General features: G+C 34.5%; 1 protein-coding gene across 1 annotated transcript in view; it reads left to right on the plus strand.

Moving 5' to 3' along the window:
- Positions 1–20,563, plus strand: part of LOC149409430 (protein SCAI) — a 75,091-nt gene that overhangs the window by 25,907 nt on the left and 28,621 nt on the right. Inside the window, exon 6 of the mRNA XM_089649759.1 lies at positions 16,301–16,492. Within this exon, the coding sequence (XP_089505885.1) occupies positions 16,301–16,492 (192 nt within the window). The remainder of the gene's footprint in view (positions 1–16,300; positions 16,493–20,563) is intronic.

Here is a 20,563-nt window from a genome sequence, read left to right on the forward strand (position 1 = left end):
GTAAGTTATATATACTTAAGATTAATAAAAACAGTTCGTTACCATTAAAATATTTTATGTTTTTACGTTTTACAACTATAATATTCGTTGTAAGCACCAGATTTTATTTTTCTTCATGATGAATTAGTATCTTCCCGAGGGACTCCTATAGAAATAACTGCACTTTTAGTAATACGTTCAACAGAAATAATTCAAATAGTTAGTAGAAATAACTCTCTAGACCTGCTAGGGCAAATTCGACAGTCCATTACGTAAGAATTTGCCCCGAATATTGTTTGGTACACAACTTTATTATTTGTGTCTTTAAGATTACTACTTTGTTTGAGAGATTCGCTAGTGCAAATTCAATCGCAATTATGTCTAATACACCGGGCGGCGCTCCGCATAGTTTTGTGCATGACTTCTTCACTTACGTCGTTATGATTCCGACTTTACTTTTTTCTCGTCTTAATCCAACAATCATTACCTTCATATATTATTTGTCACTGCAAAAATCACCGTCCTATTATTTAAGACCCCAATCATCATCTCCCCTTAATCCTGTAATCATCGACATACTCTTGATTAACCCTACATACTTTGCTATCATATTCATTAACACTACAATCATTACAATCTTAATTAAGAAAAATTACTAAGTATTATCATCACAAACATATTAAATGACACCGAACTAATTATGGTGATGTGCCGTCCCCATTGGACGCCATCCTTATAGGAAATTCAGCTTTCCTGCCGGAACAGACCTAATTATCTGTCACGCGTGTAATATTGACCGATCAGGTAATATTGAGGTTTATGGAACACCACCATTCTGAAAATTATAGTAAATTACGCCTAGTAAAATATGAACAAACCAACTCCGCTAAAACACGCAGACTGCATTTTAAAAACTGAAAAAAATCATATCCGGGCTAAAAAAGGGTGATACAAATGGTTCCATGATAAATCAACACAGTGACAATTCAACACACTTTTAAAAAGTGATATAAAGTCATTAGAAACGATGATTTTTTTTAACCTAACCAAACCTAACCTACCCCCAGTTAATAAAGTTTTTTTTTCATCACTTTCCATGACTTTATATAACTTTTTAAAGATGTGATGAATTATCATTGTAATGATTTATCCGGTCACTTTTATATGTATAGTTGAAAGTAATTTTAATTATAAAAAATCATACCCGTAAAAAAAATCGATACAAATACATCGAAGTAAAACAACGGTATTTACGAAGTTGTAACATTACAGAAGACAACACTTTTATATGTATAGTCGAAAGTAATTTTAATTATAAAAAATCATACCCGTAAAAAAAAGGTCGATACAAATACATCGAAGTAAAACAACGTTATTTACGAAGTTATAACTTTACAGAAGACAACAATTTTATATGTACAGTCGAAAGTAATTTTAATTATAAAAAATCATACCCGTAAAAAAGGGTCGATACAAATACATCGAAGTAAAACAACGTTACTACGAAGGTGCAACATTACAGTAGACACTTTTATACGCATGCATAGTCCAAAGTATATTTATTGTTTAACCGTTAGGTATTGAGGCTCCTGAAATGATGTTGGCACTTTTGTATATTATTATTTAATGAGCAGGCAGAATCACAAAAAGTTTAATAGTAATTGAGTATAATATGTAATAATATAATAATAATATCCAAGGTTCATGCACCATGTAGACTTACTTGAGGCAACAAATAGATTTAGCTTGGAAACTAGACGTCATGCAAATCTTGCAATACTTAGTTTTAACATAATCCATAACTACATTGATAGCCCGTTCCTCTTGGAATGCTATGGTTTATACGTGCCCGAAAACTTCAGCCGTAGTCGTCGACACGACTTATTCAAAATACCATACGGCAGAACAGATATTCTAGCACAACATAGCATGACAAGAGGAATGGTGCTATTGAATGAAATCTCAGAAGCACTAGATATATATAATTCTTCTTTAAATAGCCTAAAGTTTTTTTTGTATAATAATTATCTTCATAGGTGTTAAGATTGTCAAATTGAGAATTGTGCAGTAATTGGATAATCTATCTGTTGTGCAATAAATAATAAAAAATAAAAAAATAAAAAAATAAATAATGCAGTATACAGGGTGCCCATAAAATAATATCCCAGTTTCAGTGGTAAATTTTAAGACTTTGCAAGTCAAATGTTGGAGCGGGAAGATTACTTTCTTGATAGTGTGGTGTTCAATGATGAGTCAACTATTCATCTAAGTGGGAAGGTGATTTTTGTAAAAATATTCTACCCCAAAATTGCCATTCTGTTATTTTCCTAAAAAATGTCAAACTAATCTTCCTTGCTCCACATGATACTGTAATAAAATAGATTGACTACTACGAGTTATCAGAAATATGAAATATCTTATCTGAAATATTTTTATCCCATGCTGAAAAGGTTAAGATCACATTTTGTTGATTCACTTGACACCGAGTTCTTAATAATAATAAAACGAATGCGAATTACTTTATAGTTAATATTAAATGAGTTTATTCGCTAAACCCTTTGCCTTCATTTATGTAAAATCCCAGAAACTTTCAAGCTAATCTTTCATTGCTAAACACAAAACTGAGACATAATAAACCATAAAAACTTTACGAATTCAGGTTAAATCCACATCAGTCCAAACCCAGCAGTTGAATAGTTCTCTAGCTTGGCGTACGGTCAGATTAGGCTTTCTATTTCAATGTGGATAGTTTTCACCGAGTGCAAAGAGCGGCTTCTGCTTTTGTAAAACTATGGCCGTTTGGATTTCGACGAAACCAAACTTTTGCTGTGTGTTCATCTGTTAGTTTGCTCTGTCGGTCGTCGGCTGCATGTTTTAATTTGTTGTTGTTTTTGCTATACGCAGCAGTGAGACTTTTTGTAGGACTCGTGATAAAAAAATGATTATGTGGGGAAGCTCATCATATTTGAAAATTAGTAAAATAATAATCAAGAAATAAACACTGAATATATGAATATACCCATATGATCTCCGAAAACTAATGGTACAAGCGAGAAACTAGTGAATCTATATCACATTTGGAGTCAAATACGGTTTAGGATATAAACACTGAATATATGAATATACCTATATGATCTCCGAAAACTAGTGGTACAAGCGGTAAGCTAGTGAATCCATATCACATTTGGAGTCAATTTTTGATTTGAGCTTTCTTTTTCGAATAAATCGAGTCCGAATTTGGAATTTTTGATCATATTTTTTCTTTAAATCAGTCGCTAAGGGTTACTATCAGCTATTTGCTGTCTTTTAAATAGCTAGTCCCGGTAGACCCGGCTCCAAAAGTTTGATTTACTACTGATTTTTAAATTGCCAATTTTCAACTTTTCATCTTCTAAACCTCAAAGGTGCCAATGAATTTGATTTTCTATTCAAGAAAGATTTTTGATCGATTTCACCAAAAGTCAGGATAAATTGAGCTTAGGTATTTCGGGCATTCGAACATACTTCTACTGATGTACCTCTTCAGTGATTTCGTCACAGTTAGAAAAATTGTTCCACGTTGGTCTTCGGTAACTGGAACCGCAGTTGAAAGCCACGAACCATCCATGTATGAACCATCTAGCACTTATACACTCCTGTCAGCTGACCAGGACCAGCACTGAGCCAAACGGCGCCAGGCGCGAGTAAAATATGGCAAATAATGGCCTTGGTATGTGATTATTGTAATCAACAATATTCGGACAATTTGTATTTTTATAAGAGATATCACAATGGTGATTTTTTAGGACTGTTATGTGGTAGTTATTCTCATCGCGTTCGCAATTCGGCGACCGGAGCGGACTGCTCTAATTGTGCCTGAATACGGCTGGCCCTACTAAGGTTATAAATACAATAATTGAATGCCATGTCGGTCAATGGAACAGGTTGAACTTTTGGACAGTTATTTAGGATTTATTAGATGTACAGGGATGAAAGGGACGTATTTTGGTCTCCTCTGACATTTTTTATGTTTTTTTTCATTAAAGGGTCGATGTGGTGGGGTTAGGCGGTAACTCAGCTAAGTGACCAGTGACGAAACAAGAGAAAATTAGAAAAAATAATTGCCTTTTAAAAAAGTAATCTAATAATCACCGGAGACCATAATTTCATTTTTATTTCTTACTCCAAATAATGTCAGGAATCACTGGTTAAAGTAATACCTTAACACAGTTTATAAAAAAGATAAAGTAATTTATTCAACTAACTCCTTTACATAACTAACTGACTAGGCCTTAGATAATACATAAAGATATATTTTTTAATTATTGCAAAAAATTTTACTTTAGTAGATTTGTGTAATATGAATATAAAAACTGATAATTAATATTTTCTTAGTCCTTCTCAACTGGAGATCCTGTGCTGTTCGCCTCATCTAGATTTTTGATGGAGGGTTTTCAGCGACTTCCATGACAATGATTTATTTTTAAATACTAGTCATTTAATTTTTTCTGGTGATTCCTTTAGGCAAGATTTGGTGTACTTAATCTAGTTATCAATTGATTTGCTTTGTATGATACCGGGTTTGAGTTTTTTTTTGCACACATAACACACACACAAACACACCTCTCTCCTTTCCTAATTTACTAACTAACTTAACTTATGTAAAATGTATAATATACCACATATGTATATATGTCAGCGATATGTCATTGGTACCAATTTTATTGTATTAACTTATATAACTTTATAACTTTTGTCGTCGATGTAATTATGTACTGTTTGTTTATGCAATAAAAAAATAATAAAAATAAAAATTTCTACAGCGTAGATCGTCGTATTGATACTGCTTAGTAGACGATGTGGCTGTACTATGACCCATTTGACTCAATTTACACTTGCACCTATGATAAATTTAGCATCCGGCACTGAAGCGTTAACTACTCATGTAGGTTAGGTTAGGTTCCTCATTGTCTTAATCCCGAAATGTATTATTTAGAAGACGGTTGCTACCTTCATTAAATAGTAATAATATAAAAGCATCCTAAATAATAATAATCAGTCCGTCTTTCGCTGCCCATATTAACATAACCCCGTCCAATTGTATTTGATTGCTTCCAGTACATAAACACGGTGCATTACAAATTCTTTTGATTGCGACGATTATTTTAATGCTCAAATCAAGAAGAGTACGCATTCTAATATGCATTTCCAAACAATTTAAATATTTTATTGCCCGCCATTATTTAAGCAACACTTTTTTATAGTACTACCCATCTATATTCAACTATGAAATTATCGATTCACTGATGCTTGACCCCATGGACAGTTGAACCCCCGACAGCTTTTTCCCGGATAGTCGATCCCTCTGCCAGTTGATCCCTCAATTATTTATATTCGCAAGTGCCAGCATCCGTGAATGTCTTGTATACAAAAATTATATATATTTAATAAAGGTGGGAGCAAATTTATGAAAATATTACTCTCCTGCAAAATTACACTTAATTGTAGATAATTAATGATTTCATACAATCAAATCGTCTTGTTCTATTCCATGTTTCGTGTAGATATATTAGTATTATATTCTTATTCAATGATTAATATATATTTATATTTACTTCTTTAATAATTGCAAAATCACTTAATGGCATTATATAAATAAAATAAATAACTTCGTAAACACCGCCATTAAATTAAAAAGGGTTTAATTTCGATCAAATAGTGGTGTTTACAAACTTTTTTTTTATTTTTTTTTTTTCTTTTTTTTAAAAGAAAGAGAAACATTCCCAGGTTACGAATAACCCAACAATGTTTGAAAATCTCCTACTACCACCACAGAAAGCCGAAAATGTTGCTTGTGTTGTGATGGAGGACTTAGCCAGCCGAGGAATCGAACACGCGACGCTCGGGTGAGACCCAAGCGCTATGCCCACTCAACCACTGACCGGTCAATTATTTATTTATATATTATAACTTAAATTTATTAGTACTTTATGATTAAATTTTTGGGGTACTATGCCATTTTGCGCTACCTCTTTCTTTAGCCAAGTTTTCGGACAGCATTACAGTTTCCATCATCACAAATATGCCTTCATGATGCATCTTCTTCTTTAGCCAATGTTTCGAACAGCACTACAGCGTTCAACATCACAAATCTGCCCTGATTATTGACAATGTATCGCTGTCCAAAACGTTAGCTAAAGTAGGTATAGGACATAATACCACAAAAATAAATCACCGTAATACTTTTGGCCGTGAAAATCTGAAATCATATCCAAAATATATATATGTATAACTGTCATTAATGCTGGTATCTTATTTACGATAAGAATATAAATACTCTAATAAACTTAAGAGGATCAATTAACTAAGGGATGAACTGTCGGGGGACGGGTGGTCAACTGACCAGGGGTCGGTCACAAGATAATCATGTCTTTCGTGGCTGAGATATAAGTACATCGCCCACCACCACCTAGATACCAAAAAAAATAAACCCTTTTAATGACATACCTACGAGAGAGAAAGATTTCAGCGTTCTACAACCACCGATTTATAAATGAATAAGGTTAGTAGTTTACCAGAAGGTTTTTGTAGCGAACTTCTCAATGAGCCTCACGGCTTGTTTCGGACTGTCTTTGAACGACATATCGATTACAACGTCTATTTCCACAGCCAGGAGAAGTACAAAGGTAGGCTGAGCATTATCCATTTCACCGTGAACAGTAAGCATAATGCCTGTCGCTGCACCGTGCTCACTGCGTATCCGCCGGTCTACCCGCTGTGGCAGATACAATAGGCTGTCTGGTAACGGAGATGTCAAGCGGGGTGCGCCACAGGTTGTTATGATATTCTCATGGCCCCTTTCGTATCCGCCGCCTCCCCACTCCGCCCCCTCTCGGACGTATTAAAACATCTTACCAATGGCTTGCAGTGACGGTTTTCCGATATATACAATTATTTCGAGCTAAAAGTTTTATGGTTGGAAATATATTTTTTTAAAGATCAATGACCTCCGTTCGGTTTTCACAAGTGGACTAGATTCCTGCTTGAATGGGATATAAATTACGATATGAGTAAGAAAAATACACACAATACGTGGAAATAAAATTTTGGAATAAAAACAACCTGTAAATAATAATGTTTTTTTTTTGCATTACTACAATCTATTTTCAAAAGTAGTTTTTGGCTTAATTTTTTTTTGGTTTGACTGATGGTTGAACCTTCCTACCCAGGAACTGGAATTTGTAATTTCAGAAAAATGCGTTTTATGTTTTCGTGTACGTACGTGATTGCCACCAAACGCATACGATATAACGCATTGTCATCGACAACGAGTCTATCAAACGAGATTCATCTCGATCGGAGGTCTCAAGGTGGATCAATTTCCACTTCCCAGATTTGCGTTAATTCACAAAAACAAAAGTGAAATTCGAATAGATGTATTTAAAATAAATAAAATTAACAAGAGTTGTACTGAAAACAGTAAGTTTTCTCAAACTTCAACTATTATTAGAAACACCATCTAATTGCTAGCTGAAACCGTTGTTAATTTGTTGCAAATGTGGAATTACAAGTTTATCGTTTACAGTTTTGTAGTTTGTTATGAGCATGTACCACGATTTTGATGTTTTTTTTTAAATGCATACAGGAGGCACTGCGGAAAATAATTTCCCTCAGGGCCTATGTCAAATTTGGAGATGCTGTGTAAAAGGGCAGGTACTTTTAAGGAAATGAAGGAGAGGATGTTAATGTAGGAGAAAAGGTATGAGGGGTGGGTAGGAATCTAGATATCCGTAAGTCCATGAGTGAAGGACGTATGAATCCATTCCTCCGGGATAGGTCGATAGAGACCAGCTGGTTAAAGGGTCTCCCCAAACTAAACTCTCCTGATTTGGCCCGCCCCGCAGCTGGTTGGCAGGCGCATCCGCCGCCAAGATCTTAACACACCTCCCTCAATGAACGCGGAACCCCTGCTCACTAAAAGTCACTAAACATAGCAAATGGGTGGCCTATGGCAGAGGTGTCGGTTATACAAAACAAGGTTCCCGGGGTGGCGGTACCCATACCCACCTCCTAAATTGATAGAAATTGTGAACGTTAGTTGATTTTTATTAGTTGCTTCGTCTTTCTTCAAATCAGACAAATCTCATTTTTTAGTATAAACTTAAAGGAGCCTCCAATGTCTGTGATGTCAGTGAAGTTACGGTCGTAAAACCTAAGCGAAAAATCTGCAGTGATTGGCCGCTCACTGTACCTTTGCACAGAATACGTCCAATATACTTGCAGGGACTGTGACTGTGACTGGAATGGAATAACTTCAAAATCTATTTCGATAATATTATTTTGGAATGTTAAAAGAATCTTCCAGAGTTCGGGGGGGGGGGGGAGGTAGAGTGGAAACGAATGTGGGCAAAATAATGTAGAAATTGCATCACTTTTTCTATGTATTGGATCATACGGAACGATAAACGAAATTTGTGATTTTTTTAAATAGGCTTCCTACGGTGTTAAAAATTCAAAACACAATTTCTTCTCTGAATCATTAGGACGGTTTCAAGAATTTTTAAATCAATTAAACATATGTGCGTAAATGCCATCATAGATATAATAGTAGATAAATGCGCGAAGAAAATAATGTGAAAAATATTTAAATAAAATCAATCTAGACACTTCTTAATTAGTTTTGAAAAGAATGCAGGCTTTGTAGGTAGTAGTTAATTTTTCCACAATACAGGAGAATATTTCAATTTTTTTTACATTACTGAAGGAATTAACCATCAGAATGATATTGTGGACAGTGTTTCCGAAGAAACGTAGATTATATTGAACTTCTTGATAGATTGTTCAAACAATTTCGAGCAACAAAATTCTTTCATTTATAGGACGACAAATTATTGTTAATTATAATAAATTATTATGAGCAATAATTATTAGCCTGAAACAAAAATATAAATTGAAAAAATGTTCCGGGAAAAAAAATGCCGCCGACGGAAATTGAACCCGCACCTATTGATTGCCTGTTAGGTGCACGAAACCACTGTGCTACGTCTGCTTGTTTTTAACAGCCAAATAATTCTATAAATTTCATTTAGCAATTTTTTTTCCTTTGTGCTTTGCATAAAATCTTGTCTTGTAAACATATTTTTACCTTTATTAAATATTAATATTTTAAATCAAGTATATAATATATAAGTTGACATTCAAATCGGTGATCACACTTCTATGAGTTTTCTGTTGAATGGTTTGCATTAAATAATAATAATAATAATAATAAATTCTTTATTCCAGGATGTGGGGAGGTTAGTGCAATCCCACACATCCCATAGATGAGATAAGTACAAATAATATTTACATAGAGTAACATAAATAAAATAAATAAAAAGAGATTAAAAAATTAAAAATGAAATTAAGTTAAAGCAGAGAAGCACGGGAATCCAACGGATCTAAGATTGTGGGAGCAAGTATCTTTCTCCAATGGTCTTCAATGCTCGATCCTGAAGTCAGACGCGATTCTATGATAATAGTGTTTCTGGAATGGTTTATCCTTTCCCTCAGTCCTGCAATCCTGGTTCTTAACAGAGCTGTAAATCCTGGAACTAGCCCTTCTGTTAACATCGAGGAGGCACTGCAGTGCCTGGGGAGTCCGAACATCAATCGGTAAGCGTTATTATATTGAACCCGAAGCCTTTCCATTGTTCTTTTCTTGAAATTAGCCCAGAGCTCGCATGTGTACAGGGTGGTGTAAAAGGTTAAGAAGAGCGTCCTTTTCACTGGTGGACTACAGAGCCGGAATCTTCTACTGAGCATGTTACATTTTATACTCAGTACACGCCTCTGCCTGTCAATATCTTCATCATCCGTTAACTTGTTGTTGATGATATGTCCTAGATATTTTGTGGTTTCTACTGTTTTCAGAATCTCACCATTCAAAAAGACTGGGGGAATATTTTTTGGGCCTTCCCCGTGTTTTATGACCAACAGTGCTGTTTTTTTCGCATTATAGATCATGTTGGTTTCGTGAGCAAATTCCTCACAGATTTTCAGGAGAATTCTTAATCCCCGTATTGACGGTGCCATCAGAACCATATCATCTGCGTAGCTCATATTGTTAACACATAGACCTCCGATGTGGCAGCCCACTCCAGCATTGTTTAACCTGTGGGTTAATTCGTCCATGTATAAGTTGAACAGTACTGGGGACATACATCCACCCTGTCTGACCCCGCTTTTCAAGAAATAGGATTCTGAGAATCCATCTTTCCACTTTACAAGGTTTTCCTGTTGATGATGCCATGATTCGAGAATTTTTACCACTTTCCATGGTATCCCTCTTTCCTTGAGTTTTTTCCATAGTAGGGGGTGGGAAACTCTGTCGAGTGCCTTACTAAGATCCAAAAAGCATGCGTAAGTTGTTGTTTTTCTTTTCCTGTAGTATTCCAGCGTCCGTTTTACGCAGAATATGGCTGAGTCCGTGGAGCATTCTGTTTTGAAACCCATCTGATTGTCTTTCGTTTTCAATTGGGGTCCGACTTGGTATAAGAGAACTCGTTCAAATATTCTGGCGGTCGCTGTGGCGATGGATATCGGTCTGTAATTTTCCTGTAAAGTTATGTCTGTCAGTTTAGATTTTACTATCGGTATTATGATTGTATTTGTCATGTCTTTGGGTAGATAACCACTCTTTATGATATCGGTAAACAATGTTGCCAGTAGTTTCAGAATCGCTACCCCTGCATGTTTGACGTGTTCGATACTTAAGCCGTCATGTCCTGCTGATGTTCCGGATTTCATGTTTTTAATGGCGGTTTTCACCATGTTTGCAGTGACTATGGGGTCAATATCATCATAGGCGTTCAAATGCGTTTCGTTTGAGGAGATGGTCGGCGTAGTAGTCGCGAAATGTTTTTTGAAAATATTGGCAATTACTTCAGGATTTGTTTCTCCGTTTATGTTGCACGAAACTTTGGAACGCATGTTCAACATTTTATTAGACTTGTTCCAAAATGATTTGAAGTCCCGATTATCCAAGTCCGCTGCTATTTTATCCATCTGGAGTTGTGTCGAATTCTTTTGGCATTGTTTTAGAGCTGTTTTGAAGGCGGCACGCTTTGTCCTTCTATCCTCGGCGATGGGACCATTGTGCGGTCTCCCATTATCAATCCAGGTGAGCATCGCTTGTCTTGATTTTTCCTATTTGTCTGCGACAAATTCATTCCATCCACAAACTTGCTTATATTTTGGTGTAGTAGTATTTCTAAATATACTAGCGGCACTGTCTCGTAATGCTTGTACTATACATCCGTAGAGGTGTTTTATTTTGGCACGTTCAGGGTTGCCACCGTCCTCAAGAGATGTATTTTTTGGGTTGATTTTAGCTAGATAAGTTTGCGAACATGAGTTGTAAATTCCGATATCACGTATATTTTTCGGATTCCATAATGCTGGATCCCTTAATATAGATGAAAATACTTCCGATGTTACTATTCCATTCGTATTTAAAGTTATTTCGAGGGGTCGGTGGTCAGTCCAATCAACATCGTAATGTATTTTCATATCGATAATTTGTTTGTAAATATTTTTTGTAACTAGACAGTGGTCTAACCACCTGGTAGTACCATGCGCGTCACTGACGTATGTGTAAGAATTCTCAGGTAAAATTTCGGTGTCGGCACAAATGTATTCGAATTCTTGACAAAAAGATTTTAGCTCTATTCCAAAGAGTGAGTCGGGATTAGCGTTGAAGTCTCCGATAATAATTGAATTGATATAATCTTTGTCATCAATGATCGTTTGTAAGGAGGCCAGGCAGTTGGTAAACTCCACAAAGTTGTCAGTTAAGCAAGTCGGCATATAGATCGTGAAGATGGTTAAATTTTCAGTATTTAGACTCACCTCGATTCCGGCCATACGACAATTGTCCATCGGGATTGTGGTAACCCTTAAGTTTTGCTTGTAAATTATTCCCACTCCGCCGTACGGCCGACCTAGTAAAAAAGACCTAGTAATTAAAAATTAAAAATTCAAAAATATATTTATTGCGAAAAAAGAGTACAAAGGGTATAGCTTACAGGTTATATACTATTTCTTCCAGCTAACCCAACACATACACATTATATTACATAACCCAACAATTACACGTTAACAAATTTATGTACTTAAATAAAAAATAAAAAACAGAAGTATTTTATTTATGTAAGATATTCATTTAAGGTGTAGTGAAATTTGTTTAAAAGAAATATTTTAAGTGGTGATTTAAATTTAAATATGTCGGTTATTATAAAAATAAAATTAAGGAATATTAAATTAAAAAGTTATATGAGTAACAGAACACAAAAATTCAAAATTAACAACCATACTAGTAAACCACTGCCGATTACATATGGAGTTCCACAAGGAAGCATACTAGGACCCGTTCTTTTTACTATTTACATAAATGAACTTTGCAGCATGAAAATAGACGGTGAAATAGTTAGCTATGCTGATGACACAGTTTTACTTTTCAAATCTAAGGATTGGAAAATGTATATAACATGGCGAATTTGGGAATCTCGCACGCGAAAACATGGCTAGACTCAAACATACTTACACTTAACATATCAAAGACAAAATTCGCAACATACAGTATAAATAGCACGGGACAACCAAAAAACAACACACACACCATAAAAATACACGAATGTTTAAACACCAACATCTGCGATTGCCCTCCTCTAGAAAAAAACAGAACAAACAAAGTATCTAGGAATCGTAATTGACCATAACCTTAGATGGATACCTCACATCAAACAAATCAAAAATAAACTTCTCAAAACAATACACATTTTCCTAAACATAAGAAACATATATAAAATAAAACAATTAAAAACAATATATTTTGCACTTTGCCAATCAATAATAGAATATGGAATTATTGCTTGGGAGGAGCAACAAACTCGGCTATCAATTACATAGAAACCGCACAGAAAACGATCTTAAAGGTAATACAAAAAAAACGTAGACTGACTGATACAGACCAAATATTCAACAGCTGTGACGTTCTAGATATACGCCAATTATACGTTGAAACACTACTAAACTACATTTTTGAAAAAAAAAAAAAATTAACATACACAAAATAACACTAACAGACCAGTTAGACTAGCGTACAAAGAAAACATAAAAACTCCGACAGTAAATTCAAGCTTTGGACAAAGACACTACCAATACCATGCTATAAAAGCTTTCAACAGTGTAAAATTTGAAATTAAAATTGAGGAAAATAAAAATAATATCACACACAAAATAAAACTACAAAATGGATTAAAGAACAAAAAAGACAATATTACCAAAATGTCATAGCATAAAATAAAAACAAAACCTACACGTAACACATAAAACCAATATAAACACACATCACTCACAAACACACAAGATTATTTTCAACGTATTATTTTTTTAATTTTAAATATATTATTATGTATTTTTAATTTTAAATGTATTTTTTTCTCTTTAAATGTATTATGTAGATTATATTTTCATATTATAAAATGAAGGCCTCAGCACGGGCAAGCCACCCAGTGAGGCCTACATTACTGGAAAACTTAAAATGTAAAAAATATTGTACCAAATAAAAAAAAATAAAAAAAAATAATATTAAACTTTGCACATCAAAGGAAAAAAAGTTTACGAGCTTGTTATTTAGACTTACATTTGAAAGTCATCACAGAAGTGAACAAATTGAATCAACAGGTTGCAATTTACAATCCACGTACATAGTCGTACACATACCCAGCGTACATACTCATGTTGCATTATTTGTCATTTTACAATCTGAACTGATGCAAGTGCAGTAGCAGAACTGCATAAGAATAAATTGAAGAATTTCATTGCACTACAAACTGCAGCCACTTTTGTGCATCGCATTGTTTGACCTGGAATGGAAGATATATAAATCATAAATTGTGCCAAACTTTTGTGTGATTGGCCATTTATAAGATATTATATCCGATCAAATTTAGAAAATGGTTAAACAACTTCGATTGCATTTTATGTGTATTGTACATTGTGTATTTGGTAAAACTAATGTAATTGTAATTTATGTCGAGTGTACTCATCATATTATAAATATTATTCTAAACAATCGGTTGTTCTATGTAAGGACGGGTTGTTTCGGAGTATTTGAACAATTTATCAAATTTCAACGTCCATTTTCAAGTTCTGTGAAGGATTTTTTCAAGTTCTGTTTTTATTTCAGTTTTGTCAAGCAACTAGCCTATAATGATATAATAACAGAACTTGAATTGGACTTTCACAGATCCCAGAAATGAACGTTGAAATTTGATGAATTGTTCAAATACTCTGAAACAACCCGTCCTTAGTCTATGTAGGGTGTCCGGGAGTAAAGCGCACATACTTCGAGTAACTCATTCAACATAATAGAATAAGGAAAAAAATAATTTTTAATACATTATTGAGTAAAACCTCAAATCGTTTGATTTAATTATTGAAGACAATGTATGCTCAGGTAAAACTGTAAGATCACTAGAGAGAACTATATCTTGTGAATACCATAATGTGGTTTCATAATAATTAACGCCTTATACACATTTTGATACACATTTATGTTTTAGTAATGCGTAGGTTTTGCAAATTTTTTGATAACTTATTTTCTATGCTCTATTTCTTTGGAAATACTTATTAATCTCATGTTAGCTGCTTCTTTTTGGATCTAGATTGGTAATCTTTGATTTGTATCTTCCAAATGATAAGTTCGCTGACTCACCAACTGACAAAACTGCCAGTAGATGCTCGCTACATACGTGTAGTGGTACGCCTCTACTTGACTTGAACATTATTCTAAAAGTATCCAAACAAGCTTCTTGGATTTTGTTTTATTTTTTTAATATTTGTTTCTGTAGCAACTGGAATGTTCGAGATTTTTTTATTTTCCACCTAGATAAGCGACAACGTGAACGAAATGGTCTGTACGGTCAGTACAGTACCAGCAATCGCAATATCGAGGTAGAATTATTTTGACGCGCTTCGGGACATTCTCGAACCTTCCTTTCGTAAATCATTTTGTTGTATTTTCTACGTTTATTTATTGTTTTCGGATGTATTATTAAAAACCGCTTCGGCCAAATTTCGTATTTATTTATTAATAAAAAGAATACCGAATATAACTACACACGTAACAATATATTCAATGAATTTGTACAAACCGATTTGCGCAGATTTATCGATCGTGTTATGACAAATCCCGTTTATCTAGTTTGCACAGTCGATCAGCGACAGTTGCATTTTATATTCGATAGATCGTTCGATAGACCATCCTCAACTGCGGACGACATATTTGTCGCGCGAGCTTCTGCAGAGAGCTGACAATCGACTCTGATATCGGTTGGGTGTGGAGACTCTGGGGCCATTCGTTGTGTGCAGTTTGAAATCACTACGATATACCGTTACATGTGTAGCATGCTTTACTGGTACAGACCAATGACCAAATAAAATACCTAAGAGTTCTCTGTTTAGTGATGCGATGGTGATAATTAAATTATTTGTTTTCTCTCTACCTTTATTATTAGGGCACTTCTTTTTCTTATTCTCTATTCAATGGTACAGAAACGCAGTTTAAATTGCGCAGTTCACTGCAATACAGTATTATCTTATCGATTTTTAATCGAATTCAATTTATTTGATGTTTTTGACGTTTTTATGGTGATATGGTGTTATAACAATAGTTTCGACTTCTAGAGCAGAAGAACGGGATGAGGGTGTTATGAAAGAAGACATATTGACTACCAGACGATGTGCTAATGTTTTGTTAAGCCTGAAATTCCAGGCGAAGTCTTCGTCAAATTAGCGAAAGAATCGAGCCAGTGGCGGAACGTTTTTGTTGGTCTCAACGCAGACCAGATTCAGGTTGCTCTACATTATATTATGCATCTAACATCGCCGGTAAATCTGTTATTATAGGTATAGGACCTTAAAACAACTCTGTAAAAATATACGATGCTAGTCCTATCTAAACGATCTTTGGTTAGGATGCAATAGACTAGATTTTGACAGCCGTCGAAGACAAGTAGGTATCGACTGGTACGAACCCGTTCGACCCACTCATTATTCATGTGGAATAACATTTGACGTTTTTTCCTCTAAGTATGTACCTTCGAAGAGACTCATGAATGAGAACGTCGAACGATGTATGTACTTTCGACGGCGATTGCGAGCGGCCTAGATTTGAGATTCGAGCACCTGTACAGTTTTTGTCATACACACGCAAGGATCGCACAAATAAAATGAATGTTTGTAGCATGACGCCTAGGAGTATATAGCATTTGATTTATTTGTACTGTTTGTTTCGCAGCCTACCCCCTGGAGAACGGTGACCGGCCCAGCAAGCGCGACAACCCGCACAAGTACCTATTGTACAAACCCACGCTGAGCCAGGTGCTGGTGTTCATGTCGAGTGGCTTCAAGGAGCTGCCCGTCAACGGCGCGCTGTTGCTGTATATCTCGGCCGACGGCTGCTTTTCGACTACAAAGCACCCCGAAGACAGTGAGTCGCTATTTCCATACTTACCTTAGTGTTATATTTGACGTTTGGTGCTCGTAATGAATCTGAGGGTCAATGTGTCCAGGAGTGAAGGACGTTTGTATTCATCCCTCCCACTTTGGTGCAAGGCAATGAGTTGAGAGAGTCTTGCTGGAGAGGTAAAAATATCTCCCTCAAGCAGTCTCTACAAATCAGTAGGTGGGCTAATGCATCCGCCGCCAAGGCCAAGACAACCCTCACCCTCAACTCTTGATCACGGGAACCCATGTTTTAGTTACCACGAAGTTACCAAACATAGCGAAGCTCTTGGGGTGACAGCAAAGGTGTTGGTTATCCAATAAATAATTCCCGGGCGATCCAAACCCGCCTCCCAAATTAAAAGATAGTTTTTTTTTTCATCATTTTTGGATTGTTGTTCATGGTATCTTGTACATGATTTTATAAATTTAAACGGGTTTAAAGGTTGAATGGATACAATCAGTTTGAATTATTTAAATAAATGAAATAATTAACCAAACACTCTGTATTGAAAATACGATTTTTCCTTTAGACTCACAACATACCCCAATTGGAATGCCTTAGTCTCACTGGCACCAGACTGTTGGGACTCTTGTGCGGTATTCGTATTAAAAAATACACGTTAGACCGATAATCTTCTTCTTCTTTCGTATGGTATATAGAGGGAACATCTAGGTCTGCGAGCCATCCTAGGGCCTGAGGCGTCGCCATGTGAACCTCATCAATCCCGCCGGGGAATGAATGGAGCGGGCATTCGTTGACAATATGACTGATAATAGCTTCGATCTTTGATACTACGGTTTCACTACGAGAGTTAGAATTTTTTTCTGAGTTTTGTGTTCACGTATTTGTGATGGTAACCCAGTCACTTAGCCTGATAAAGTCACTGTTTTTTTTCCGGTGACTTGCCTGAATCGCCCGATAGTATTATTCCAAAGAACCGGGTATAGATTATAATTTGTTTCTGACCCTTTGCAATTATATCTTCTCAATATAATACCATAGAAGAAGTTGCGAGAAAGTTTTAATCAATTTTCTCTCGTTAATAGCACTCGCCGCTGCACTTGAGTCCCCTCTATTCTTTCCAGGAAAGAAAGCCGTGGTGATTGGATTTGCGGTAATTAAATTTTCCACGAACAGATTTCTGTACGGTGAAAGAGAAAAAAATAAAGTTATTTACTTTCGTGATACTTTTCTTTCATCTCGAGGTATAACACAGTATATTGCTGTGAAATAAATTATTGTTACTGAGAAAAGTTTGGTGAAGTAGAATATATATGGCGCGTCTAAGGTCTTGTTTGCACTTTTGACGTTTTAAAAATCAGAATGCAATGGTAGGTGCTCACCATCGCTTACGGATAATTGAACACACACACATAGGTACAATATATTTATTATAAACAAGGTTTGTTTCAAATTTAAATGTTTATGTGTATGTATATATTAATGAATCGAGATTATACAAGAATTATACATTACACCACAAAATATTTTAACAGCGCGGCATAAATTCATCATGCGTACTTAAAATATAAGATTTTCTTTAATGTTACGTAAAAAATCTTGAAATATTATAATTTTGAAAAAACAAATAAAAAAAAAACTAAGGACGGGTTGTTTTGGAGAATTTGAACAATTCATAAAATTTCAACGTTCATTTTCAAGTTCTGTGAAAGATTTTTTCAAGTTCTATTTTTATTTCAGTTTTGTCAAGCAACTAGCCTACAATGATATAATAACAGAACTTGAATAGGACTTTCACAGAACCCTAAAATGATCGTTAAAATTTGATGAATTGTTCAAATTCTTCGAAACAACCCGTCCTAAATATCATAATGCAAGTAGGCACCTTATCGCTTTTCTGAATTTGTTAAAAAAAAAAGGTTCTAATTTTGAAAATGGGTTCCGTGATAACTCAACACAATGACAATTCAACACACCTTTAAAAAAACTCTAACCCTTTATAGGTCATAAGCTAAAAATGGATAGTGTTAAGGTCTATATTTCTTTATGTTTACAAGTTATAATCGCCCTAATGGGTTGTAATCATTCTGAGGTAACGCACAGAGGTTTTGAATCGAACCAACCGCCCCGAAGTTCGCACATGTTGAGTTGTAAATTAACGAAAATCGCGTCCTGGTCAGTTTCTCTATAAAATTATCAAAGCAGTTATTCTCCTGTAACGCAAATAAATAAAAGTAAATTTTTCCTTGCGAACCTGTCTCCTTGTAATGAAAACAAAAAGTTTAAATCATATTTGTCTTTTTACCTAAATGGACACCGGTCAGAAAAATCGAAAATTTAAAAAAGACTAAGCAAAAAAAAAAAGTTTTTTCTGTTCATCAAAATGAATATAGAATGCATAAATAAAATCATTAAGGGCGTATTGTAAAAAAAGTTGTCCTATAAAGGGTTAAAGTATTTAAAGCGATGAAAAAAAATTTACACATTAAACTATTAAAACTAGTTTTTGTTTTATCACTTTTTGAAGATGCGTTGAAATGTCACTATGTTGAGTTGTTTAAGTTTTTTATGAAGTCAGTAGCACAATATTCTTAGTGTTTTTTTACCACTGAAATTTGATAAAAAATAACACAAGTCGTCATTTTGTTTGTTGGCTCAATCCAAACCCTAGCGTAGCCGGGTAGTAAAGTTTGTATTTATTTAATTTATTTTATTTATTTTTTATTATATAAGTACATTTTTGTTTATTTGTTACAATATATGATCAATATTTCAAGAATTAATGAATTAATTAATCAGTACTTTCGACTGACGTAAGTAATTTGTTCGCGACCTTTACGTGGAAGAGTTCTGGCGTCAACAGAAACAAATCATTTTTATTGCGTGACGTTTCAATGACATCTAATTATCAAATTGTCATTATGAAAACCTTTGAAATTGCGTGGAGAGATGGAAGAAATCAAAAGTTAAGAAGAAGAAAAGGTAAGAAAACAGATTTTTGCAGGTAAATCAAGGCATTTTAAATAAAAAATATTACTGATAGCCGCATCCAAAATTATTATGTCACTAGCGCAGACCCGTGAAAAATCACGGGATATTATACAATTAAAATAATTTTCTTTCAAAATATTATTTCACATTTTTAATATGATCTGACAGGTGTATTTTATTTTTAATTTAGCCAACATTTCGACAGCGTTTCAACCGACTTTATTACTTGTCTAAATCCTTCGCACAATGAGTTACAATTTTTAAAATGATACTTAAATTCAAAGCAAATCCGAGTTCTATAGAGACACAACTAGAGTTACACACAAAACCAGAATTAGTATTTTTAAACCACATCCCGATATCCGATCGAGCTGAAACTCTGCAGATAGACTAGTTGTTGATGACAATGCATTCTATTAACTTTTTATGGCAATCACGTACACACACGTGGACATCCGATGACATTACAGCAATTAATATACGAAATAAGTGTCTATCGTACCCATTCGGGTTGACTCCAGTTCCTGGGAAGGAAGGTTTTATCCTAAGTCAAAAAAAAAAATTAATACACATGCTATTCAAAATAAATGTATTATTGTAAACCTTTGTAGGTCAAAGGTATAAATTTATTGTATTCGCTGGCAAATTTCACATCACTGATTTAAATCCTTTTCAACCGGATCGCATAATATAAAGCATTTTGTGTGTATGGATGTTATGATATACCTAGCATAGAGAATTTGAATCAAAGTTTGTAAAGCTGAATATCATTTAGCTGTCACCGACTGAATTATACGGCCGCTGCACAAAGAGACATGATAACTGCACTGACATTACCCATGAGTCAGATTAAGAAGAAAACGGTATAAGACAATTCAGCAATAAATTTTGTAATCTGTTAATTCAACAATAATTTGATAATCTGTTAACTCAGCAATAATTTGACCAATAAATTTCATAATCTGTTAATTCAGCAATAATTTGACCAATAAATTTGATAACCTGTTAATTCAGCAATAATTTGACGAATAAATTTGATAATCTCTTAATTCAGCAATAATTTGAACAATTAATTTGATAATCTGTTAATTTAGCAATAAT

Source organism: Hesperophylax consimilis, chromosome 31, assembly GCF_061612785.1.
Source record: "Hesperophylax consimilis isolate HC1 chromosome 31, BYU_Hcon_1.0, whole genome shotgun sequence".
Lineage (NCBI taxonomy): Eukaryota > Metazoa > Arthropoda > Insecta > Trichoptera > Limnephilidae > Hesperophylax > Hesperophylax consimilis.